Raw genomic sequence first — 27718 nt, 5'->3', positions numbered from 1 at the left:
TTAAATGCTTGTCTGCTCATATAGCTGCGGGGGGAAAGCTGACATAAAAATTGGCTTGCTGGAAAGTTTCTCAGCCCCATTTGTCACCTTTCCCTTGAAGCCCAATTGTATGTCAACTGCATGTCCCTTCTGATGCCTGCTTGTGAGGGACACACCACAGGTCACTTCCCTATGATCTGCTTCAGCTGCCAAGGCTCTGGTCAAGCTTGCCTGATGGATGGGTGCCTTATTGTTGGAAATGCCTCCACGGAGCTGCTCGGGAAATACGCCTGTGCTGCCTTTTCTGGGTGGTTTTCCATGCTTGACAATAAGAAACATGGAAAATAAAGCATTGAGTTTTGCTTTTCTTGAAAGTCCAGTGTTTTAAAGATCTGCTATGTGTTTTCTAGTTTGAGTTTTGCAAATAAGGCCTCTCAAGTACTTTGTTTGAGAGCATATGAACCCTGTCAATGGTTTAATGAAACCATGTGGACAGTTTATACATGGAGACCAAGGTTTTCCTGTTTTTGTATGTTTGACAGTTCCTTTTTGCCCTTCTAATTTCTGACTTCACCAGGGTGGTTATTCTTAGTATTCTCTTCTCTTGATTTGCAGCGCTCGGAAGGAGTGAATGAAATGTGCAACTCGGGGTGTCGTTTCTGAAAGGAGGAGTCATTTTCTTGAAGAGGAGTCCTCAATGAGCCTGGCCAAGGCCCGGGATCTGTGTGAAGTGGACTAAGGATTTAGTAGGATGTCAACTGAGACAGAACTTCAAGTAGCTGTGAAAACCAGCGCCAAAAAAGACTCCAGAAAGAAAGGTAGGGCTCAATCTGTTCCTTTCCCAATGGCTACTTATTGTGCAGGAGTGGGTTTTTGGTCTTTGGAATAGTACTTGGTACTATCTTTGTGACTGCATATAGATTTAGAGTCACCAGCATTATTTGGTGGCTTTTGTATTTATAGTATCATGTTTTAATGGCTCATCCTTCTCTGGGTAAAGTCCAAAAAAAAAAAAACTTCATAATATGCAAGGCCCTTCTTAACCTGGCTTCTACCTATCTCTCCATCCCTCTAGCAATATCACTACCTAAATCTGCACCACATCCCCACCCAACCCTATTTGCATTCCAGGCATTCTGTGTCTTGTAGTTCACATTTGAATATATTAGGTTTATCAAAAAGTTTGTTCAGATTTTTCTTTAAGTCTTACGTAACAAACATTTTGTCTAGCCCAATGCCAGTGATTCTCGAACTCCAGGCATGCAAGCGTGACATAGAAATTTGGTAAAATACAGACTGCTGAGTCTTATTCCTGGAGTGTTTGGTTCACTAGGTCTAGGGTGGGGCCCAAGATGCATTTATAACAAGTTCTCAGATGATGAAGATGCTGGTAGTTCAGAGACCAGATTTTGAGAGCACCTAGGCTATCAGTTAAGCCCCAGATCCTTTTGTTGCTCTCCACTTTTTCTTAGACTGACCTTCTCCTCCTTATTTTTCAGGGTTGAGTTTAGAAGGGCTCCTGAAGGGCCTTTCCTTACTCCCCAAATTGGGTTACTTCTTTTGTTTCACCAGCACTTTATTAGTATCTCACTTTATTAAAAACACCCTGTATTTTCACTGGAGAGCTGTACTATACACTCCTTCAGAGCTGGATCTCTCGTTCACCCTTTTAAATCCCAGCAATTAGAAAGTGTCTGACATAGAGAAGGCACACAGGCATCTGGTAGAGAAGACTGGCGTGCATAGTGTGATAACAGAATGATTCTATTGCTGTTCATGATTTTTGGAGGATTTGTTCCTATGGCTTTATGACCATGTCTTCTTGTTATAATTAGATGTAAGCAACTTGTTGCTTGGTGTATATGTGTGTGTGTCTGTGGTGTGGTGTGTGTTTTCTGTCTGTGTCTTCTCTTCTCCTCCCTTGTCTTTAAGACTGTATGGAAGAGGATTAATAGAACTCTCTTTCAAGTCTTAAAATCTGTCAGTATGGGACTGCAAACAAGCTGTCGTTGGTTGCTTTGTATAGGCAGTGATTTGTCTGAGATATAGCCATGCCTGCCCAGTCATGTTTTCTGATGGCATTGTCTGATGCTCCATAGGAAGCAAAGGACATAAATGTAATATATATGCAGTTCTTGGACAGTCAGAACCCTAAGAAGGACTATAAATTTTGCTTTAGATGTTTATTTGAAACACAGGTATTTTGGAAGAAGTCTATTTTATCCTTTAAAACCTAATATAAGCCTTGCTTTTTCTGCCTGAGAGTATAAGAATAATAGAAGGAAAGCAAGTGAGAGAACAGGTCTTAGGAGGACTGCTACATGGAAAAAAAATTATTGCAGAGCCTGGTATGTACTAGAATTCAAATGCTTTTTCACTGGAAGCTGACAAGTTATATTTTTGCTTCAAATTTAACCTTTCCACTAAATGTATGCTCTTGAATGCTTAATACATTAGAATTGTACTTAATGCATATCTTTTCATTCTTAATTTAAATACATAAAAGCTGCAGCATTCTAAAGAGAGGATTCAGGTTTTTCAGAACATTGGCTTAGTTGAAGATTTGGAATGGGACTGTGAAGGTGACCTTTTTAACTCCTCATCTTCACGTCTTTGGTAGGTCTAAAGTCAACAGAGTACCTGTGCAAAGAGTATCCTCTAGTGAGTGGCTAATACTATGAAGTCTGGGCAGGCAGACCTGTGTTCAGATTCTGCTATATTACTTCCAAACTGCGTGACCTTAGCATGTGACTTCACCTCTCTGAGATTCAGTTTCCTTTCCCTTAAAATGAAGATGGAATATTACAAAGCTCAAAGGCTCACTAGGAAGATTAATTGAAATAAGGCAAATAAAACACGTAATATAGAACTTGGCATATGTTAAAAACTCAAAGAAGTTTGTCTGTAATCTTCTCTTCTTCCCGTTTCCCCCTCCTCTTCTCCTTCCTTCTTCTCATCTTCTTCTTTCCCTGTCATCTTTCTCCATCTTTCCCACCTATGCCTTTTCTTCTGCCTTTTCCATTCCACCCTCCCCTTCTTTCTCATCTTTATCAGAATCATCACATTGTTTTCTCTTACCCAAGGCGATCATAAAAAGTATATAGCTGATTTGTCCAGAACAGGATTTTACAATTATTTGTAATTATGCAACAGTGTTCAGTTCAGGTGCTCAGTTGTGTCCGACTCTTTGTGACCCCATGAATCACAGCACGCCAGGCCTCCCTGTCTATCACCAACTCCTGAAGTTCACTCAGACTCACGTCCATTGAGTCAGTGATGCCATCCAGCCATCTCATCCTCTGTCGTCCCCTTCTCCTCCTTCCCCCAATCCCTCCCAGCATCAGAGTCTTTTCCAATGAGTCAACTCTTCGCATGAGGTGGCCAAAGTACTAGAGTTTCAGCTTTAGCATCATTCCCTCCAAAGAACACCCAGAACTGATCTCTTTTAGAATGGGCTGGTTGGATCTCCTTGCAGTCCAAGGGACTCTCAAGAGTCTTCTCCAACACCACAGTTCAAAAGCATCAATTCTTTGGCGCTCAGTTTTCTTCACAGACCAACTCTCACATCCATATATAGCTACTTAAAAAACCATAGCCTTGACTAGATGGACCTTTGTTGGCAAAGTAATGTCTCTGCTTTTCAATATGCCATCTAGGTTGGTCACAACTTTTCTTCCAAGAAGTAAATGCCTTTTAATTTCATGGCTGCAGTCACCATCTGCAGTGATTTTGGAGCCCCAAAAAAGAAAGTCTGACACTGTTTCCTTGTCTATTTCCCATGAAGTGATGGGACCAGATACCATTATCTTCGTTTTCTGAATGTTGAGTTTTAAGCCAACTTTTTCACTCTCCTCTCTCACTTTTATCAAGAGGCTTCTTAGTTCCTCTTCACTTTCTGCCATAAGGGTGGTGTCATCTGCATATCTGAGGTGATTGAGATTTCTCCCAGCAATCTTGATTCCAGCTTGTGCTTCTTCCAGCCCAGCATTTCTCATGATGTACTCTGCATATAAGCGAAATAAGCAGGGTGACAATATACAGCCTTGACGTACTCCTTTTCCTATTGGAACCAGTCTGTTGTTCCATGTCCAGTTCTCACTGTTGCTTCCTGACCTGCATACAGATTTCTCAAGAGGCAGGTCAGGTGGTCTGGTGTTCCCACCTATTGAAGAATTTTCCACAGTTGATTGTGATCCACACAGTCAAAGGCTTTGGCATAATCAATAAAGCAGAATAGATGTTTTTCTGGAACTCTCTTGCTTTTTCCATGATCCAGCCAATGTTGACAATTTGATTTCTGGTTCCTCTCCTTTTCTAAAACCAGCTTGAACATCTTGAAGTTCACAGTTCATGTATTGCTGAAGCCTGGCCTAGAGAATTTTGAGCATTACTTTACTAGCATGTGAGATGAGTGCAACTGTGTGGTAGTTTGAGCATTCTTTGGCATTTCCTTTCTTTGGGATTGGAATGAAAACTGACCTTTTGCAGTCCTGTGGCCACTGCTGAGTTTTCCAAATTTGTTGGCATATTGAGTGCAGTACTTAAACAGCATCATTTTTCAGGATTTGAAACAGTTCAACTGGAATTCCATCACCTCCACTAGCTTTGTTCGTAGTGATGCTTTCTAAGGCCCACTTGACTTGACATTCCAGGATGTCTGGCTCTAGGTGAGTGACTACACCATCGTGATTATCTTAGTCGTGAAGATCTTTTTTGTACAGTTCTTCTGTGTATTCTTGCCACCTCTTCTTAATATCTTTTGCTTCTGTTAGGTCCAGACCATTTCTTTCCTTTATTGAGCCCATCTTTGCATGAAATGTTCCCTTAGTATCTCTAATTTTCTTGAAGAGATCTCTAGTCTTTCCCATTCTGATATTTTCCTCTATTTCTTTGCACTGATCACCAAGGAAGGCTTTCTTATCTCTTCTTGCTATTCTTTGTAATTCTGCATTCAGATGCTTGTATCTTTCCTTTTCTCCTTTGCTTTTCACTTCTCTTCTTTTCACAACTATTTGTAAGGCCTCCCCAGACAGCCATTTTGCTTTTTTGCATTTCTTTTCATGGGGATGGTCTTGATTCCTGTCTCCTGTACAATGTCACGAACCTCTGTCCATAGTTCATCAGGCACTCTATCAGATCTAGTCCTTTAAATCTATTTCTCACTTCCACTGTATAAATATAAGGGATTTGATTTAGGTTATACCTGAATGGTCTAGTGGTTTTCCCTACTTTCTTCAGCTTAAGTCTGAATTTGGCTATAAGGAGTTCATGATCTGAACCACAGTCAGCTCCCAGTCATGTTTTTGCTGATTGTATAGAGCTTCTCCATTTTTGGCTGAAAATAATATAATCAATCTGATTTCGCTGTTGACCATCTCGTGATGTCCATGTGTAGAGTCTTCTCTTGTGTTGTTGGTAGAGGGTGTTTGCTATGACCAGTGTGTTCTCTTGGCAAAACTCTATGAGTCTTTGCCCTGCTTCATTCTGCATTCCAAGGCCAAATTTGCCTGTTACCTCAGGTGTTTCTTGTCTTCCTACTTTTGCATTCCAGTCCCCTATAATGAAAAGGACATCTTTTGGGGGTGTTAGTTCTAAAAGGTCTTGTAGGTTTTCATAGAACCATTCAACTTCAGCTTCTTCAGTGTTACTGGTTGGGGCATAGACTTGGATGGTGATATTGAATGGTTTGCCTTGGAAGTGAACAGAGATCATTCTGTCATTTTTGAGATTGCATCCAAGTGCTGCATTTCAGACTCTTTTGTTGACCATGGTGGCTACTCCATTTCTTCTAAGGGATTGCTGCCTGCAGTAGTAGATATAATGGTCATCTGGATTAAATTCACCCATTCCAGTACATTTTAGTTCTGATTCCTAGAATGTCGATGTTCACTCTTGCCATAGCAGTTACTATTCTTGATACCCTTGTCTGGACCAAGGCACAGGAAAGCACACACATACATTAAAAAGAGAGAACAAGAATGTGCTGGTAATAGGATTAATTCATTTCCTGTTCTTTAGTTTTGGCTATGAGATTGTATAAGGATTCCATTAAACAAATGTGGCTAGCTGGGCCAAAATAAGTAGAACTTTAAAAGGAAGTAAGTAGTTTATATATTCATTGGTCTTGAATCTTGAATATAATAGTGTTACTAAACTCTTTTAGTAATATTTTTCTATGATTCCTCTTTGATTTTCTCATGAAGTAGTATATGAATAACCTTATAAGTAAGTTTCAGGATTCTTCCCAATCTTTAAATATTTGTTCTTTTTCTTATTTTATTACATTGTCTCAGCCTAGTAGTACAATAGACTTTCCTGGTGACTCACATGATAAAGAATCTGCCTGCACTGCAGGATACCCGGATTCAGTTCTTGCATTGGGAAGATCCCCTAGAGAAGGGATTGGCAACCCAGTCTATTATTCTTGCCTGGAGAATTCCATGGACAGAGGATCCTGGTGGGCTACAGTCTCAGGGGGAGGGTTGTAAAGAATCATTAATATGATATTTAGTAGAGAGTAGGTCATGACATCTGGTCCCATCACTTCATGGGAAATAGAGGGGGAAACAGTGGAAACAGTGTCAGACTTTATTTTGGGGGGCTCCAAAATCACTGCAGGTGGTGACTGCAGCCATGAAATTAAAAGACGCTCACTCCTTGGAAGAAAAGTTATGACCATCCTAGATAGCATATTCAAAAGCAGAGACATTACTTTCCCAACTAAGGTCCATCTAGTCAAGGCTATGGTTTTTCCTGTGGTCATGTATGGATGTGAGAGTTGGACTGTGAAGAAGGCTGAGCACCAAAGAATTGATGCTTTTGAACTGTGGTGTTGGAGAAGACTCTTGAGAGTCCCTTGGACTGCAAGGAGATCCAACCAGTCCATTCTGAAGGAGATCAGCCCTGGGATTTCTTTGGAAGGAATGATGCTAAAGCTGAAACTCCAGTACTTTGGGCACCTCATGCGAAGAGTTGACTCATTGGAAAAGACTTTGATGCTGGGAGGGATTGGGGGCAGGAGGAGAAGGGGACGACAGAGGATGAGATGGCTGGATGGCATCACGGACTAGATGGATGTGAGTCTGAGTGAACTCCGGGAGTTGGTGATGGACAGGGAGGTCTGGTGTGCTGCAATTCATGGGGTCGCAAGGAGTTGGACACGACTGAGCGACTGAACTGAACTGAAATGAGGTATCTTTAACTTTTTCTTAAGTTAATGGAAATGCCTTAAATTACCTGTAAGTGTGATATTTAAGTTTTTTAAAATATTCATTATTAGTTCCCCTTCATTTATCATTTCTGGGAATTATTTTTTAAGTGTTGAATTTTCATGTTGAAGTTTATGATGCTTTTTCTATATTCATTTCAATGATTATACATGTATTTTTTCACTTAGTTTAAAATCAGTAATAAATCACTTATTTCACTGATAGATTTTCTAATCCTCATTTCTGTTTATGATATCTTATTTTACAAGCCCTGTGGTTTTAGTTTGATGTTTTACTTAATATTTTGTTATTTATATTCACCAGCAAGGTTGGTATATACTTTTCTTTTCTTGAACAATCACTGTGCCTGACATAGGTCAAATTTAATAACCTTACATAATGATATTGGTGGTAAGGAAACACAATAATTTTAGACTTCTTTGTGAACAATAAGTATTTTTTTTGTTTTTGATAGTTTCATTAGACTTTTAAAAAGTTAGAGATGCCTATTACTGAAAACTAGAAAAGACAAGGTACGCATGCATAATCCTAAAAATTAAAAATAACTTATTAACATTCGAAGTTACTTCCTTCTGAACTGACTTTGCGAGGTAATATATATACTTGAGATTATGCTGTTCATATGATTTTACATGCTGCTTTGTCATTTGACATTCTATCATAAGTGTATTTCTCATTTTACTACCTGGTATTACAGAATGGAAACGTTTTTCTTTTCTTGGCAAGATTTAGATGGTTGGTGGGGCAGACATTTTGCTTCCTAAAAAAAAACCACCTGGCAATGTGAGACATCTATCATGACAAACAGCGGCATAAAAAATGTTAATAGGCCGTTAATAATTCTTCAGAACCCTTTCAGCCTAGTTCTGTGACCCAGGCTGTTGAAAGTAAGTCAGACAGATGCACAAACAAGTCACACTGGAGCATATTTCACCACACAATGAGTTTCTAGACAGGCCATGTGTGAGATGCAACTAGAGTATTCATAGTTCACATAAGGAGGGGATGAAAGTAGTGAGAAATAAAGTTGTTTCCTTCATTTCATTGTTATTGGATTGTGTCACTAGACATACAGCTTGTCCGAGGTGCTTATTCTGGGAGTGGAATTTGATGGAGGACCAGAGAGAAAGAACGTATATTTTCAGGTTCATTATCTGCTGTTAAAGGGAGAGGGTCAGCCGACAGTTTGTGGTGATCCTGGCCTTAGGACACCCAGTAGAAGACTGTGGTAGAGGAGTGGGTCCCAGCATTAACAGACATATCTGGGGGTGACTTTAGTGAGCGCCATCTGGAAGCTTAGTGTCGTGGAAGAGTGTTAACTGTGGGGTCCAGCAGACCTGGTTTTTCCTCTGTAATTCTTGTTCTTATCTATTGTGTAACCAGAATTTAGCTCCATTGACCCTTGTCTTTAAGTGTGTGATTCAAGTGTGTGTGTAGGGGGAGATGGTGGGTATTACTACTCTGCTTGTTATCGGAAAGGTGAGTGAAATTATCTTGGATAAAGGGCCAGCTTGGGATCTGCAATATGGTCAGGGTTAGCTTTTTTGTCCTCTTCCTTCTGAGATCACGGGTTAGTATTTTCTCCCTATTTTATAGAAACACTTGGACATAAACTTAGTCACTTTCCTTATATTTATTTTGGAGCTCTACTCAAGGATAATTGATGAAGAACAGTGACACAGCAACATGCTACCTGATTATTTCCTCCCAAACTGTGTTTGAACCCTAGCTGTGTGCCTCAGTAGCTGTGCAGACTTTGGGGAGGTTTCTTAGAAAATTTCTGTCAGTTGTGGCAAAGGAATGGTTTCAAGAATGGCATGCTCAGGGTCCTAATCCCTCCACTGACTGGTGAGTCCTGGGAAAGAACTCTGTTAATAATAACTGGCTTACCACTTAGAAGCTCATAAACTTTCATATTTATTATCCCACTGGTCCTTAGGACCTTGGGAGAGTAAATTTGGAAAGTCATTTTATCAGCCCTTTGGTGCAGAGAGAGCTGCTATTCCATCACTTTTGTCTGCTGCTTTTGTCCTGCAGGGAGGCAGACTTGGGGTCATCAAGACCTTGAATTTGTGTTTGTACCCCAGACCCCCCGCTCTCTTGTTGTTCATCTCCAGGCAAGTCACTTCCACACTTTGAGCCTTACTTTTCACAGGCATTCAGTGGATGTAGAACTTATATTTTCCACGTGTGACATGTAGAAGAGGCATATGTCATTAATTACTTTGTCTGCAAATGTTTATTCAGTCCTAGCCATGAGCCGAGTGGGAGCTTGGTGTTCTGGAATTGGAGCCGGGGGACAGAGACACTGGAGAAGGAGATTCGGGCTCCAGCCAGTACCTATAGCCTAAGAACTTCTGCCTGAGGGGAGGCTCTTCGGACTTCTGTGGGACTCATCCTTGTGGCTCAGTGGTAAAGAATCCACCTGCAGTGCAAAAGATGCACATTCGATCCCTGGGTCAGGAAGATCCCCTAGAGGAGGAAATAGCAACCCACTCCAGTATTCTTGCCTGGGAAATCTCATGGACAGAGGAGCCTGGCAGGCTACAGTCCATGGGGTCAAAAAGAGTAGGACCTAACTGAGTACCCACACATGCATGTATCTTTCAGACAAAAAAAAAAAAAAAACATATATATATATATGTTTCCATGTTGCTACTTTTCTTCATTTCCATCTGTTGCTATTCATAAATTTTGTGTTTCATTTTTACTCCAATTTATATTTACCAAGTGAAATACTTGGACTGTGAAGAAGGCTGAGCGCTGAAGAATTGATGCGTTTGAACTGTGGTGTTAGAGAAGACTCTTGAGAGTCCCTTGGACTGCAAGGAGATCCAACCAGTCCATTCTGAAGGAGATCAGCCCTGGGATTTCTTTGGAAGGAATGATGCTAAAGCTGAAACTCCAGTACTTTGGGCACCTCATACAAAGAGTTGACTCATTGGAAAAGACTGTGATGCTGGGAGGGATTGGGGGCTGGAGGAGAAGGGGATGACAGAGGATGAGATAGCTGGATGGCATCACCGACTCGATGGATGTGAGTCTGAGTGAACTCCAGGAGTTGGTGATGGACAGGGAGGCCTGGCGTGCTGCGATTCATAGGGTAGCAAAGAGTTGGACACGACTGAGCGACTGAACTGAACTCAACTGAAATTATGAAAACTTTTTTCACTGCTTTCCTGACCCAAAGCAGGTGGATTTCAGCTTAATATAAGTAACATGATACTCCAGATGTCTATTTACATTAAAACATGAATAACTTGTCTAGAAGTACAGGAAAGTTTAGAAGGAATTAGTGTTTGGGGCTGGAAGAGCCTCTCTTTCAAGATGCGTTCTTAAGAGAAGAATGACTTACCCCGTTAGTTACTCAGTCAGTCAGTGGCGGAGACAGAGCTGGAAGTCAGGAATAACTCCCTGGATGGTGTTGCTTGAGTTTATAGATTATCAACAACTTCCCTTCTTAGGATTAAGCTCTTCATGTGTTTGCCCCCTCTTTTGTGTTGAAGCCTCCTGGAACAGCTCATGCTTTAGAATCAGACAGACTGAAATGTGCAGTCAAGGCTCAGCACCTTGACTACATGTATCTCTCAGGCTAACTGCTTAATTGTTTCAAGTCTCAGCTCCTTCATCTTAAAATGACCTGTCCCAAAGTGTTGTAATGACTATTATATGAGTCAAAAATATAAAACACTTAACAGTTCTCTGTATACAGACTCAAGGAAATTTTCCCTTTCCCCTCTGGCCCCCCAGCTGCCTGCCTGAAAGGTGACCTTTTTCTTAGTGCTGCAGGATATAAAAAAACATAGAAGGTACCCTTTTTCCAGAGGTGCATGGGGGTAATCAGGCAGTGAAAAAAACATACTGGTCATTCTTCAAAAGGATGCTTTTTCCAAGAATAACTGGAAAGTTAGACAGGAAATACAAAGGAAAATGGACCATGTTGTCAAGCTACATTCATTAATAACCATCATTTCTTGTGTGCTTCCTGCACGCTAACCATTTTAGATAAATTGTCCCCAGTGAGCCCAAACCTTACATTGCCCATGGAACATGTAAGAAAATGTGTTCAGAGAGATCAAGGGGCTTGCCCAAGGTCATATAGCTGGTCTACACTAGCTGGAAGGCACTAACGAGTTTGTCTGACGTGTAAGTTGGTGCCCTCTAAACACGTGCATTGGCCCTGTGCCTTGCTGTGGGAGGCAGGAAATGTGAAAAAGGGCTACACTCTTTTGGGGGGATGGACATAGAAACAGGATAGCCACTTGAAGTCAATTTATGGCACCATTTTGTTTTCTCAGAGTTGGATCTTGGTGAGCTAATCACTCTCTACTGGTGTGATTTACAGGCTTTGGAAATTCAGTGTCAAGGATTCAAGGATTTAGTAGCAAGACAACATACATTTCTCTGGGGTTGGTCCATGAAGTTCTTGGGCTAAAGAGTTTGAAAAGGAGGAAACACCATTTTGGGTCCCAAAGTCTAGTTTTCATGGAAAGACTGCTGTATCATGTTACATGCAGTAGGCAGAGTCTTCTATATTCCCCACAAGCACATGGCCTTGAACTTATTACAGGACACCTCACCCACTGTGGCCATTCCCTGAAGATAAATTCATTTCTGGCTTCATTGGTGACTTTATTCTAACTGGTTTCTTTAGAAAGTCGGTTTTCTTCAAATCCCGCTGCACACCTGCTCTCCTCCATGAACATATTTTGTAACCCCAGCAGAGCAAGCTGCAGCAGGCAGAGCAGGAAGCCAGCCTTCTGAGACCTGGTCCATGCCTCTCTGTCCCTTTTTCTCTCCCCATCCTGCACCATCAGAGCCCTGGTCTCAGGACACACTTCTGTGACTTTCATGCATGCTGCTCCCTCACGTGGATCATCTTTCTCACCCTGTTCTCTGGACTGACTCTTGGTCATCCTTCAGAACCCAGCAACCATTTGACAGATCCATCGTCCTTGACACTTCAAGCTTCCAAGTGCCCTCGATGAATTAATCAATGATATTAGTTCCTGCAACCTCCTAAATATCTCTCAAATCCACTCATCCTCTCTCTCCACACTCCCCCTCTCCTCAGGATAGTTTGGGCTGCCTTCATCTGTCATCCAGACCATCCCATCACCCTCCTGAGCAGTCCTCAGGTTTTCAGAGTCATCTGTCTCCAAGCTCTTCCTGACACTGCTCACCAATGGGAGCATCTGATCAGTTCTGACCTTTGCTTCAGACCCTTCTGTGAACGGTCCCCACTGCCCTCAGGATAAAGTCCACGAGGTTTATCAGGGCTTCAGGGAAGCCCTGCCTGGCCTGTCCCCTTCTTATCTTTCCAGTCACATTCCTTACCACTCTTCCAGAATGATACTCCACTCCCTGGCTTAACAGAATTCATTTCAGTTTCCTGATCGTACCATGATATATTTTGCATTTGGAATTTTGCAAATGTTTTTTCTTCTTCCAAGAATAGTACTTAAAAATAATTCTCTTCAAAGCAACTCCACTTCTGCTTTAGCTTCAAGTTAGCTATTACATCCCTGGAAATATTTGGGGGACCCATTGCAACCCACCCAATGCGATCCCCAGTTGTGATCGTGACCAGTCTGTGTGCTCACAAAGCACCTCATTTTGCCCATCTTAATACATGGTTTTAATCATCTTTCAGTTCCTCTTTATCCCTCTCTACGCTGGGAGTTCTATGAGTGCAGGAACTCCATCTGGCTTCAGTTTAAAAAGAATAATCATAATTTAAAAATTTTATTTATTTTTGGATGTGCTGGGTCTTTGTTGCAGCAGGCTTTTCTCTAGTCGTGACCAGCAGGGAGCTACTCTGGTTGCAGTGCTTGAGCTTTCATTGCGGAGGCTTCTCTTGTTATAGAGCGTGGACCCTAGGGCCCTTGGGCTTCTGTAGCTGTGTTTCCCAGGCTATAGAGCACATGCTCAATAGCTGTGGTGACTGGGCTTAGTTGCTCCATGGCACATGGGATCTTCTCTTACCAGGGATCAAACTCATTTTTCCTGCATTGGCAGGCAGATTCTTTACCACTGAGCCATCAGGCAAGCTTCTAACTTCACTTTTACCACTAAGCACAGTGTTGGAAGATGTAGGTGTGCAGCCTTGTTGAATGAATAAGTGAATGAATGACTAAAAAAGCCTCTCATGCCTCGATTTGTGAAGGCTCTTATAGCATACTTCATTTATTCAAATCATCACATCTACCACATTTTTCTTACACTTTTTTGTTTATTTCTCTGCCTCCGCCACTAACTATGAGTTCCCAGCACAGCATTTGGAGCATGGTAGGCATTCATTAGATGTTTGTTGAATTAATTATCATAAAGTGTGGGGGAGAATGATTTGCACAAGAAGAAAGAAAATTTAAAACCATAAACATTTCCCTTAAGAGCTTGCTCTAGAGATTCTTATTATGTGGCATTGAAAATTCCTCCCATTCAGTGAACCACCTCTCCCTTTTGCAATGTGTGTCCAATCATGTCTGGTGCTATAATTCAGCATGATGTGGGCCATATTGGTAGTAAGAGCTATAAGATTTGCCATATTAGTTCATCCCACTGCTTCATTAAGCTCAGTGTGCTGCCTCTGGCAGTGGCTGGGCTTGAATTTTGATGTTTGGAAGAACAAAGCCCTTCATATCAGCCCTCTGATTTCTATGAGTCAGGTAAAGTTACAGTCCTGCCCAGTGTCTGAGAGTCTTCATCTTTGCAGATATTCAGTAAGTGGCCCAGAGCATGGGGTTTTATTATCTGTGTGGATTTTCTGAGCAGACAAAGAAAGCCCCAGGTGTGTCAGGATGTGAGCAACCCCATCCTATAGTGACAGTTTCTGGGATGGTCAGAGTACAGCATGGTGCAGGATTGCATGTTTCTGCCCAGTCCATCAAGAGAGCACCCGTAGGTCAAAGGGAGAGGTGAGGGTGGGGTGGAGATGTCTCATTTAAGCTTGAACACAAGCACCCCTTATTTCATGAGAAGCAGCTGAGTCTCAGATTGATGAACAACTTGCTTGAGATCACACAGCATGTGACAAGTTAGGGACACATTTGCACCTTAATCTCTCTGATCGCAGAGCCTGTGCCTGTGCTGAACAGTGGACTGAACTTCTCCCTACTGAATGAGTGTCCTCTTGTTAATTACCTAGTGATACTTACACTGAAAGACATCTTCCTACAGATTCCAGTAGCCACACCATTGGGCTGAGACGGCCTCAGCGGCATAAAGGAGTGATGGTAGACCACGTGGTGGAGGCAGAAAGGGAGTTAGTGAAGCACAGAAGCCCCAGCACTTTACCCCTTGTGACTGTGGTGTGTGAAAGGTTGCTACCTATAAGGGTTCTAGAAGCTGAGAAGGAAACATTTTGCTTTCTTTACGAGGATGCCAGAGAGTCCAGGCTTTCCAGATGTTTTCTAGTTTTCACAGAGTTCAGGATGAGGTGTACTTGAAGGATTTTGGCTGCATATAAATTAAAATACATTTTGATCTGAATTTGGAACAGGTGCTCTGATTTTGCAGATGCCCCAGTTCCATGAATAGTATCCTTGGCTCAGTTTACCTCCCAGTGGGCACCCCCACATCAGAAATATTAATGAGGATGATGGTGATGAAGGTAACTACTCTCCGCCCACAATTACAGAATCATAGGCAATGTATTCACGCTTTTATATATATTTTCTCTGGCAGAATAACCCCTTGAGGTAGCTCCTTACTTGGAATCTCATGCTTGCAGGGGAGAAAACAGAAATAGGAGAAGGGAGACAGAGTGAATGCTGTAATCTCAGAATGAATGCTCTGAAGAGCCCTGTGGTTCTGTCTCACGCATCCATTTAGCAGGTATTACATGTGCCTTACACGTACCTGGCACATTCTGAACAGAGTGACCTCCTAAACATGCTTGAGTTTGCTGCAGCAGCTCTCCTTTCAATCTGGAAAAAATCCCCTTCTCTCCTGCTTGCTTTCAAGGTTCATCTGATCCTCTGAGACCCAGCTAGATGGCATCCCCCTCCTGCATGTAATTCAACCTTCCTTTCTCCATGATTTTCAGCATACCATTTTAGAACATTTTTAATTTAGATGAAGCTCTCCTTGCTTTCTTCCATCTATTAACATTTCACTTACAGACTTCTCTTCCTTGCCGGATTGATAGAGGGGACTGTCTTGTGCATCATTTTATCCTCTCAGAGTTGAGAGGAGGAGAATTATTAAAGAATTCCCACTGAGAGAAATGGGAAATGGCATTACTTAGTTGACTACTCAATACAGGCAGAGAATGCAATGAGAATCTAAAAGATTTATGAAGTCTGTAGCACTCCCATTTTTCAGATGAATAAACATACTCAGATAAGTTCAAAGTTTGTTCAGCATCACTCATCATGTGAATGGAAGAGCGAGAATTTTAAACTCAGGTCTAAATGATCCAGAGCACAGGACCTTTTTGACAGATTCTGTGTTTTCTCCACAGTGGTCATTGAATAGAACCTCAGTGCAAGCTCATTTCCTAGGGGTCTGGTTGCTCTTGCAAAGCAGTGGCAACATACGCAGTTTACTTTTATAAAGAGTTCCTATATCAACATTAGAGATTTCACTTCCTTCTACCTGGGGACTGTGGTCACTTAAGTCTTTCAACCTGTCCTGGCTGGCACTGCTGCTCTAGGAAGAACATGCATTCCAATTGTTAAACCAGAGGCAAGAAAAGCCACGCAGGAACTCACATTGGAAGAAGCCCAGCAGATGATGAATAGCAGACCTGAATCTTATCATGTATTTCAGGATGATGTACGGGACTGTTGGAAACTGCCTTTGACAAATGTGCCCGGGAAGGGGAATTATCTCCAACAATGAAAAATGTTCTTATTATGTGATCCTAAAAAAGGATCAGGACCCCTATCATTGGGGAAATGATTATCCCCACATCCTTTATTAACAGAGATATGGAAGCGTGTGCTAAAGACGATGGACATGGCAATGATGCTGTGATGGATAGCCATGAGTGCTGAAGTCAGGCTGGACTTGGGAAAGGTAGCCTGATGCTTGATGGCAGACGGGAAATGTGTAACTCTCTCAGGTCGCTTTTAGCCCTTGCTTCCTAAGCTCTGCAAGACTTGTCCCTGCTGTCTTAGTTGAGTATTCAGGGGCTTTTGGCCAGGCTGAGGCTCTGATTAAATAGTAGGAGGGATATAAGTTTGCAGGAAATAAAGCTATTTTTATAGGGGGAAGAAAATGGTGTGCCCAGCATGTTAAATATTTAATCTCATTTTATTTTCACATTTCACATTCATATGTAGAAACCCGGAGTCATAGAGATTCAGTAGCCTGTTCAAGGCTGGAAGCCAGCAAAGAGAGGATTTGAACCTGAGCAGTCTGATTTCCAATTTTTGTGCTTTGGTAGCTTTTAATAAATAACGTTCTGGCTGGAGTTCAAAACAGTGGGAGAAGCAGCTAAATGAGGTGTGTATGTGAAGGTGCCTGCTGTCATCTTTAGTACAGAGTAGATGTTCAGGAAATGCTAGTTAGGTCAAGACTTTCGATACAGCACAGAGAGCTCAGGTTGATGCTCTGTGATGACCTATATGGGTGGGATGGGAGGTCTTTGAAAGTTCCTTCCTTTCTTCTCCCCTCCCCTGTCTCTTTCCTACCTTCTTCCCTTCATTCCATTTGTGAGCTTTTTCTAAAGCCAGGCAGAGTGCTAGCCACAGAAGAGGATTGCAAACAAGTCCCTGGCTTAAAGACCCTAAAATCTAATATGAAAGGCAGACAACTGAGAAGCAATTATAGTTCCTTGGAGTTAAGTTAAAATCCTAAAACAGAGATAACCGGGTTTCCAAGGACTTCCCAGGGTATGTGAGATTTAAATAAAGATTCTTGAAGTTCAGATTTCTTTTTTTTATTCAATGAATTCTTTGTGAAATATCTCCTATTATTACAGGCATTATCTACCTATTAGATTTAAGCCCCCAGTTTCAAAAAATAAATCTTACTCTGTCTTCCAGTGAAAGGAAGGCCAGTGGATCAGACATCTCACTGGGTAGCAACTTGCTCCCCCTTCTTCTTGAGTAAAATCTCCTTCAATATACACACATATTTTATTCATTTCCTATTATGCATAGGACCAGGTACATAGTATGTGCTCATTAGGTGTGTGTTGAACAACAGAGCAACCTATATTAGAGGTGATTCTTTGGCTTTTGGGCTACATTTTACTAGAATCAGTAATTTATATTCCATTAGTTTTCTTTTGATGTTTTAAAATAATGATTACTGTAGTTTCCCCTGCTCACAGAGTTATAGATTGCAAATAGATTTTGTGTAATTCACCAAAGCCAGTCAATTTTAATGGCTGCTTGGAGCACTGTGTAGAGGATTCTGAAATCGTATCCTAGCTTTGAGTGAAAGCAGTTAACACTCAGGTGTATATCTTTTCAGTCTTTTTAGTTTTTTTAGTTTTTCTGCATAAAAGTGTGTGCACACAAGCCTGCAAACACATACCTTCTAGTTTGATCTTCCTGCGCATTTAATTCCACGCTTTTTCACTAAACCTCACATTTTAAGCTGTTTCATGTCGTTATAAACTTTCGACAGTCATCATTTCCAGAAATCCCAAGTGATGTCGTTTTCTTTAGCTTTTACTCAGGAAATATCTCTCCCAACCCTTCTGTCACTGTTGCATTCTTCAGTGGTCCATTCCCAACTTGGCCAAATCTTGCTGAAGTTGGGGCATATACAGAACCATTTCAATAGCCAGTGATTAATTTTGCTTTTCCTCCTTCAGCTGATGCAGTGTTTGTCTTCTGTATTTTGTGGCCTAGGGAACATGGTAACTTATTTCGTATAGTGAGAAGAAAACGAGAGATTTTGGGGTGGGCTTCCCTTTGTAGGAGGGCCACCAGCATGGGCCACTGTTCTGGTACAACCTTGGCCTTGAGCTTTGCCAGTGGAGGCCTCTGAGCTCTAGTGCTTTTGCCCTTCAAATCTTTTAACCTCAGCTTATCAACTTTAATACATTGTCCTGGTGCCTTGATTTTTTGGTTCATCTATTTTAATGTGATGAAATGTAAAAACCAAGCACAGCCTTGTCCCCTTACAATGACTTTAGAGTTTTTCAGCTGATAACCTAGCTTTCATCTGTTAAGGATTCGAATTTTAAACAGTCAAAAATACATTTTCCTGGTATCTATCATCAAGTGATTAGTGCAACTATTTAGTTCTGGTCGTCTTTCCTATTCTTGGTAGATTTATTTTCTCTTCTTAGAATTCTCCCATCACCCTCTCTGTCTGGGAGACTGGAGATGTCATTTAAACCTTGCTTATTAGGATTCCATTATTTGTCTCTCATATATAGTCAGCTAAATCAAAAAGTCAGACAGTGTTTTTAAATTGCAAATTTAAATGACAATTTATAGACCAGGTCTACTGGAAATTTTCTGTCCTTGGCATCCATCATTGTTTGTGTGTACATAATTTTATGTTCTCCCTTTTTATCTTCTTGAGAGCACAGCACACATGTCTATCAGTAGAATCAGAACTGCTTGCAATCGAACAAAAAAGGCAATAAAGATCTTGAAAGGAAATGAAGACAAACACCCTATACCAGATTTTACTTAAATATTAGTAAATCTTTTCCTCCTCCTTCCCCTCCTCTGCCTCTTAAAGAAGAAACTTGCGTTGTCACTTTTCCTTTTTTTAAGTATTGAAACTCATGGTTTAGATTCAGAGAAAGTAAACATTTGCCCAGGGCCTGAAATATGCCAAATACTCTTAATCTCAGTTAATCTTTGTGATAAACCAGTGATCATGACACTGTTATTGATATTGTGATAGCTAATATTTATTGAACACTTACTCTGTACTGTGGGTTGTTGTATCTTTTGCTTACTGTGACTCATTCAAAATAATAATAGATTGCTTTCTGAAGGGGGAAACTGACGTTTCATGGGAGGCAACTTGCTCAAGGCCCAAAGATGAGTGAATGATGCAACTCCCGCTTCCAATTAGAACTCTGCCCACCACACTAGTTTCTATTTTTATTTTCAGTAAAGAAAATTTTGTTTCAGTAAGAAAATTGGGGACCTATTTAGTATCTCTATTTTATAAGAATGACAAGCTGAAAAGTCATCTCACTATGCCTTGCTGAGTTTTAATTTTGAGCAGGTTGCCTTTGATGGGGTAGCTTTAAACCTTGAAATCATCTTCTTTTATCGGTCCATTTTCTCTGGGATCAGAGTAGATTGGTAAAAGCATTATGATCTTCCATTTCAAAGTTGAAGGATTATCTATCTTGATGGGGCAAATCATCTCTGAAATCCTTCTAAAGCCGGCTGCAGAGGTTGGTACATTTCAGAAAATAACCTGTGGTACCCAGGAACTTCAGTGATGGGAATCAGTGGAGTAAGATTTACACTGGGAGGGCCCACCTTTAACACATGGTCCCAGGGCATCTGTTATGTCAGGCATTTTCTTCTGTAGCAGGAGCCTGAAGTTCCTCCTTGCAGCCTCAGCTCACTGCCAGGCTACAGTGTCAGCAGCGGCTGGTGGAGTCAAGAATTTGTAGGATTCCAGTCAGACATGGGAGATGAGGATATGGGGCCATGAGGAGATTTCCTTGTGTCTGAAAAAAAAAAAAAAAAAGAGAGAGAGGGAGCCAGAGGAGGCTAAGGGAGCCTTAAGACCATAAATGCAGGTTTGACCCTGTATGAAACAAAGAGGAAAGGAAGGAAGATAGGATGGGTGGAAGCATCTTAGACATCAACAAGGTCTTTGTAGAGTCATTGAGCCAAAGTCGCTCATCAGAGGAATCCTGTATCTCCTGGGAATGGGATGGCCAGAGTATTCCTGCCCTAATCTATTTTTTGGCTGGGAACAGCTTGTGGGAAGCATAATCTTGGTGCAGATGGATTTCTTTCTGTTTCTGATTTTTATTTTATATTGCACTATAGTTGGTTTACAGTGTCATGTAGGTTTAAGGCATTTAGCAAAGTGATTCAGTTATACATAGGCATATATCTACTTGTCAGATTGTTTTCCCATATCGGTTATTGCAGAACATTGAGTAGAGTTCCTTGTGCTGTACAGTAGGTCCTTGTTAATTCAGTTCAGTCTCTCAGTTGTGTCCAACCCTTTGCAGTGCCATGGATTGCACATACCAGGCTTCCCTGTCCATCACCAACTCCCAGAGCTTACTCAGACTCCCGTCCATTGAGTCAGTGATGCCATCTAACCATCTCATCCTCTGTCATCTCCTTCTCCTCCTGCCTTCAATCTTTTCCAGAATCAGCGTCTTTTCCAGTGAGTCAGTTCTTTGCATCAGGTAGCCAAAGAATTGGAGTTTCAGCTTCAGCATCAGTCCTTCCCATGACTATTCAGGACTGGTTTCCTTTAGGATTGACTGGTTTGATTTCCTTGCAGTCCAAGGGACTCTCAAGAATCTTCTCCAACACCAAAGCTCAAAAGCATCAATTCTTCGGTGCTCAGCTTTCTTTACAGTCCAACTCTCACATCCATACATGACTACTGGAAAAACCATAGCTTTGACTAGATGGACCTTTGTCGGCAAAGTAATCTCTCTGCTTTTTATATGCTGTCTAAGTTGGTCATAGCTTTTCTTCCAAGGATCATCTATCTTATATATAGTAGTGTGTATATGTTGATCCCATCCTCCTAAATTTATTTCCCTGCCACCATTCCCTTTTGATAAGCATAGTTTATTTTTCATGTCTGTGAGTCTGTTTCTGTTTTATATATAAGTTAATTTGTGTCTTTTTTAGGTTACACATATGAATGATATTATATCATGTTTGTCTGAATTACTTTGCTTATTATGATAATCTCTAGGTCCATTTGTGTTGCTGCAGATGGCATCATTTCATTCTTTTTTATGACCGAGTAATATTCCATTGCATACATGTACCATATCTTTATCCATTCATCTGTCAATGGTTGCTTCAATGTCTTGGCTGTTGTGAATAGTGCTGCAGTGAACACTGGGGTGCATGTATCTTTTCAAATTATGATTTTCTCTGGTTATATGTCCAGGAGTGGGATTCTTGGTTAATATAGCAGCTCTAGTTTTAGTTTTTTAAGGACCCTCCATACTGCTCTCCAGAGTGAATTTCTGAGTGTAGCATCTGGGGCACAAGGCTATTTTCTTCCCTGCTGTTGGTTGTCTGCAAGATGCGCCCTCATGGCCCTCTCTTGGCACCAAACTCATACTCATAAAGCCCACATATGATAAGTTGTTATCAGACGTGCCCTCTGACTTCTTCATCTTGCTGCCATTTGGTGCAAACCAGCCATTCAGAGTCCTCTCCCCAGGTCACACTATTCTCAGATAGAAGTGGGCAACTGTGGGGTCGCAGGTGAAGCTCAGTGAGCTAGATTCTCTGGCCAGTTAGTCCAACAAGTTCCAGAACATTCTGTCCTTTCACAGCCTGCAAGGACCAAATAAGAGGGGAGCTACAGCAGCTATTTGGTTAACAACCTGAGAAGAAAGCTTTCTTAGTACCTAGCATTCTTCCTGCACACAAAAGGAGAATGGCTGTCCTAACCCCCACTGCTCCCCCTGGCCACGAAGGCCTAGAGGTCACATTTCTTGAACATCTTGCTGATGGCTGGTGTGCGCAGGGCCTTATTTAAGTCACAGCCTTCACAACCTGTGAGGCATATAGCCTAGTGATTGTGTTAATGTCTTCAGAATTATGAAGTGACTAGTCACACCTCTTTCTGTTTATTAAGCTATGTGACCTTGAAAGTGAAAGTCACTCAATCATGTCCAACTCTTTGCGACTCCGTGGACTATACAGTCCATGGAATTCTCCAGACCAGAATACTGGAGTGGGTAGCCATTCCCTTCTTCAGGGGATCTTCCCAACCCAGGAATTGAAGCCCTGTCTCCTGCATTGCAGGCAGATTCTTTACCAGCTGAATTACCAGGGAAACCCTATGTGACCTTGGGCAACTTCTAAATCCTTTAAGCCTTACTGTTCATATGTAAAAGGGGAGTGATAGGACTCATCTCTGGGGGAGATAATTCAGACCAAATGAAATCATATATGTAAATGTCAGTGCACACACACTCTAGTTTGCTGCTCTTGTGACCTTGACAAAACTAAAGCCCATGTATCATGGCTGATTGTTGGGACCGTAAGGTTTTGAGGGGTAGACTGTGCAAGGCCTTGTGTGTCTGTCCGTTGCTGCCTGGCTCTGTGCTGGAGGTGCTGCTGGTGGTGGAGAGATACCATCTGCCCCCTGCCTGCCTTCAAGCAGGTCACAGCTGAGCGCTCCAGTGTCACCTATTGGTCTCTAAGCACACCGGGCTACGTCACGGCTCCCTGCTCAGCCTTCACCTTGGCCTCCCTCAGAATCATTGTTGCTTGGAACAGAACCTACTCATAAAAGAAGCAACCTGGAAGGCTGGGCATCCTGAGGGCACAAGCCCCACCCTAAGAAGCCAGACACTGACCTGTCCCCTTTCCATCTCTCCAGAGCTGTTCTTGCCTTTTCAGCTCTGCTTCCTGCTTCTCCCTCCCTGCAGCAGGCTTTCCTCGGTCACTGTGCTCGTGGCCAGCTTTACTGATTTGTTCATTCAAGATGCCAAGTAAGACTTGAGTCACAAAATCCCAATTCTAGGGAAAGAAATTCTGTAAATCTCAGCCCAGTTCTAACAGTGGTCACTCCTAGTCTTCAAGAGTTAGGGATGTGTAATATGAGCCAGGTATTATAGCCCACCTTATGGGAGGAGATCATGGGAGGAGATCACTGTGCAAAGTCAGGAGGCACAGGCTGAATACAGCTACTGAAAAGGCTCAGTTTAGATGTCACTTCCTCCAAGAAGCCTTCCCGGACCAAGCTAAACAAGGTGCAAGGATGGTTTAGACCCTCCTGTGTGCCACTTGAAGTTGGGTCTCTGGCCTCTGTTACATTAGATCTCAAGTTGTGCTAATGCGCTTTCCTCAACCCCGTGTCTGTCTTCATACCACATCCTGCCTCCTGCGAGCAGGAACAGGATATAGTTCCTCTTTGCAGTCCCTTCCTGTTGGACAGTGCCTGCTGCACAGTAGGTACTCTGTAAGTGTTAACAAAGTTGAGCATCACTGGGGATACAGACACATAATTGCAATGTGGAATGAGAAATACTTCCTCGTGACAACACGAAATGGTCCCATGGGCAAAAATAACAGTCGTCCCCAGCCGCCTCCCACCCAAGGTGCCTTCAACATCCATGGATAGCAGCAGAGTGATGGCCATTTTTCCATTTATACTCATGTTCTGTGTCTTTGATTCCAAACTCTTTAGGTTTTGAATGTTAAAGAGCTGGCTGCAGTTCCTCACTTGATAGCCATCCTGTGCCCCACCCATTCGTGCCAGTTAGCCACCAAAAGATGAAAAGTTGGGGTTCATAATGAGCTGAGTTGGCACTTGTTCACTCAGCATCTCTTGAGCTAATTAAACTGCTGGAAGGTATCAGGCTTAACCTTTTTGAGGAAGGGCTTACAAAGGCACGTTTGCTATAGCTTTTTCCAACCCTCATTTTATTTTAGGTGACTGACCTAAAGATCTTAAAGTGAAAAATCTTATAAACCCAGGGCTCAAGCCATACCCATATGCAAATACCCATCCCAGACACGGCCTATGAGAGCTGACGCACTGAGAACAGGCAACAAGGCAGAATGTTAGTGCTGGACAAAGAACAGGTGTGACCTTCCCACTGGCCTAGCCACTTAGGAGAAGTACAATAGGCCAAGTGTGGTACCTGGTGCTAAGGTTCTTGTTATTCAGTCGCTGAGTCGTGTCTGACTCTTTACAACTCCATGGACTGCAGCACATCAGGCTTCCCTGTCCTTTACCATCTCTCGGAGTTTCCTCAAACTCATGTCCATTGAGTTGGTGATGCTATCCAACCGTCTCATCCTCTGTAATCCCCTTCTCCTTTTGCCTTCGGTCTTTCCCAGCATCAGGGTCTTTTGCAATGAGTTGACTTTTCACATCAGGTAGCCAAAGTATTGGAGTTTCAGCTTTAACATCAGTCCTTCCAATGAATATTCAGGATTGCTTTTTTTTTTTTTTTTTTAGGATTGACTGGTTTGATCTCCTTGCAGTCCAAGGGATTGTCAAGAATCTTCTTTAGCACCACAGTTTGAAGGCATCATTCTTTGGCAGTCAGTCTTCTTTATGGTCCAGCTCTCACATCTGTAGATGACTGTTGGAAAAACCATAGCTTTGATTTTGCAGACCTTTGTTGTCAAAGAAATGTCACTGCTTTTTAATAGGCTGTCTAGATTTTGTATTGCTTTTCTTCCAAGGAGCAAGCATCTTTTAATTTCATGGCTGTAGTCACCATCCACAGTGACTTTGGAGCCCAAGAAAATAAAATCTGTCACTGTTTCCATTGTTTCCCCATCTGTTTGCTGTGAAGTGATGGGACCAGACGCCATGGTCTTCATTTTTTGAATGTTGAGTTTTAAGCCAGCTTTTTCACTCTCTTCTTTCACCTTTACCAGGAGGATCTTTAATTCCTCTTCTCTTTCTGCCATAAGGGTGGTGTTATCTGCATATCTGAAATTATTGGTATTTCTCCCAGCAATCTTGATTCCAGCTTGTGATTCTTCCAGCCCAGCGTTTCTCATGATGTAGTCTGCATATAAGTTAAATAAGCAGGGTAACAGCATACAGCCTTGACGTGCTCCTTTCCCGATTTGGAACCAGTCTGTTGTTCCATGTCCAGTTCTAACTGTGGCTTCCTGACCTGCATACAGTTTTCTCAGGAGGCAGGTCAGGTGGTCTGGTATTCCCATCTCTTTAAGAATTTTCCACAGTTCGTTTGATCTACAAAGTCAAGGGCTCTAGTGTAGTCAATGAAGCAGAAGTAGATATTTTTCTCTGAAATTCCCTAGGTTTTTCTGTGATCCCGTGGATGTTGGCAATTTCATCTCTAGTTCCTCTGCCTTTTCTAAATCCGGCTTGTATATCTGGAAGTTCTTGGTTCATGTACTGTTGAAGCCTGGCTTGAAGGATTTTGAGCATTACTTTGCTAGCATGTGAAATGAGTGCAGTTGTTTGATAGTTTGAATATTCTTTGACCTTCTTTGGGATTTCCAGTCCTGTGGCCACTGCTGAGTTTTCCAAATATGCTGGCATATTGAGTGCAGCACTTTAGTAGCATCATCTTTTAGGATTTGAAATAGCTGAGCTGGAAATTCCTTCACCCCCACTAGCTTTGTTTGTCGTGATGCTTTCTAAGGCCCACTTGACTTCATACTCCATGATGTCTGGCTCTAGGGAGTGATCACACCATCGTGGTTATCTGGCTCATTAAGATCTTTTTGTACAGTTCCTCTGTGTAATCTTGCCACCTCTTCTTAATATTTTCTGCTTCTGTTAGGTCCATACCATTTCTGTCCTTTATTGTGCCCATCTTTGCATGAAATGTTCCCTTGGTATCTCTGATTTTCTAGAAGAGATCTCTAGTCTTTCCCATTCTATTCTTTTCCTCTGTTTCTTTGCATTGTTCACATAGGAAGGCTTTCTTATCTCTCCTTGCTGTTCTTTGGAACTCTGCATTCAGATGGGTATATCTTTCCTTTTCCCCTTTACCTTTCACACAGTGCCAAGACGCTCCATACCTATTGAGGGAAGGATTGTCCCCGACACCCTGCAGTGTCACAAATGAGAGTATCTCCTTCCCAAAGACACTGCTGTGTCTGTTGCAGTGTGACCAGCACCTCCACCAGTGCCCAGCACATAACACGTGCCTGGTAAATATTTGCTGAGTGAACAAACGAACCAGTGATGAACAGTGAATAAGAACTCATGAGGAGAGAGACTTCGATTTGAATCTTGCTTCTCCTTCTTCTGAATGTGGTTAACGCAAGTCTTTTACTCAGGCTCGTTCAGATCCTGGTCCTTCATTGTTCATTGAGAAGACCAGTATCTCTTATGATTTGGGGCTTAACTATGAAATGCTTAGCTTGGTGTCTGGTGTCTGGTATGTAGTGGGTCTTTCCCAGTAGCTCAGATGGTAAGGAATCTACCTGTAGTGTGGGAGACCCTTGTTTGATCCCTGGGTTGGGAAAATCCCCTGAAAAAGGGAATAGCTGCCCATTCCAGTTTTCTTGCCTGGAGAATGCCATGGACAAAGGAGCCTGATGGGCTACAGTCCATGGGGTCACAAAGAATCAGACAAGACTGAATGACTAACACTTTTACCTTTTTTTCCTCATGGCTTGGGGCTTAACTGTGGAACACTTAGCATGGTGTCTCGTATGGGCTGTACCGTGCTTAGTCACTCAGTCATGTCCAACTCTTTGCAGCCCCATGGACTGTAGCCCGCCAGGCTCCTCTGTCCATGGGGAGTCTCCAGGCAAGAGTACATATCTAACAAATATAGCTGTTTTTAGTAACTTCTGTTGTTAATGGAGTAACTTTAAATACAGCACTTGATACCATGTCTCAATCTATTCATTTACCAAATGAAAATGCTCTTATGTGCTATACAGGGTGAGGACTAGTATAAGATGGGGAACAGACCTGTATGCCTGGGATCAGTGGTTGATAAATGGTGTGTGAGACACCAGCACCTTTAGTAGAAGACCTCGAAGGCTCAGCTAGTAACCCCTCACCTCCCAGAGCAGCAAGCATGTTTGTAGCCAGGCCTGTCTAGAATGTGATGGCAGCTTTCCTGGGCAGACACCCAGGCTCTGCCCTTTCCTTGGCCTTTCTCCCTGAAAGAACTCAGGCTTTTCACAGGCATCTGAGACTGTATTATCAGACTTTCACCTAGCAAGCTGTTCTTTTCAGCAGCCCAACTGTTACAGTTCTCATGACTGAGCACCAACCCTTCTTTACCAAAAACCCCTTAATCCTTTGATCTTGTCTCAGTCACAAGAAATGATTGTCTGTTACCTCTTGCCATACAGAAGTTAGAGAGGATTACCAGGCAGCAGCCTCAGTCCAGCCTTAACCTTCTTCTCCCCCAACAGCCAGTCATTTCCTGATGTGAAATCCTTCTCCTCTCTCCAGTTCCTGGAAAATATCCTTGGGAAGAGCAGAGCTGAGCAAGGTAGCTGGGGTAGAGCAAAGGGCATCTCAGGATGGGGCTGATGGGAATATCCTGGTGGTAGGAATAGGGGTTCCCTGGTGGCTCAGAGGTTAAAGCGTCTGCCTGGAATGCGGGAGACCTGGGTTTGATCCCTGGGTCGGGAAGATCCCCTGGAGAAGGAAATGACAACCCACTCCAGTACTCTTACCTGAAGAATCCCATGGAGGGAGGAACCTGGTAGGCTACAGTCCATGGGGTTGCAAAGAGTCGGACACAACTGAGCGATTTCACTTTCACTTTCACTGGAAAGATATACAGTACTGCTAAGTGAAAGAAAATCTGCTGTGTGGTTCAGGAACACACCAGGGCCTCACAGTCGACAAAGGCCCAGTGTCCAGGCCATCCTGCCTGGCCCTCAGATCAGCTCCAGGAGTTGGCAGTGCCAGGCATAACAAGTACACAATGCTTTTCCAAAACA

General features: G+C 42.3%; 1 protein-coding gene across 9 annotated transcripts in view; it reads left to right on the top strand.

The window, feature by feature from the left end:
• DAB1 (DAB adaptor protein 1) overlaps positions 1-27718 on the top strand; it is a 467365-nt gene that overhangs the window by 158696 nt on the left and 280951 nt on the right. For all 9 annotated transcript variants that reach the window (XM_069592743.1, XM_069592741.1, XM_069592747.1 and 6 more), the window contains exon 2: positions 595-797. In XM_069592743.1, coding sequence (XP_069448844.1) covers positions 731-797 — 67 coding nt within the window. In that variant the 5' untranslated portion in view covers positions 595-730. The remainder of the gene's footprint in view (positions 1-594; positions 798-27718) is intronic.

This window comes from Ovis canadensis, chromosome 1, assembly GCF_042477335.2.
Source record: "Ovis canadensis isolate MfBH-ARS-UI-01 breed Bighorn chromosome 1, ARS-UI_OviCan_v2, whole genome shotgun sequence".
Classification (NCBI taxonomy): domain Eukaryota; kingdom Metazoa; phylum Chordata; class Mammalia; order Artiodactyla; family Bovidae; genus Ovis; species Ovis canadensis.
This window is presented reverse-complemented; position numbering and strand designations above follow the sequence as displayed.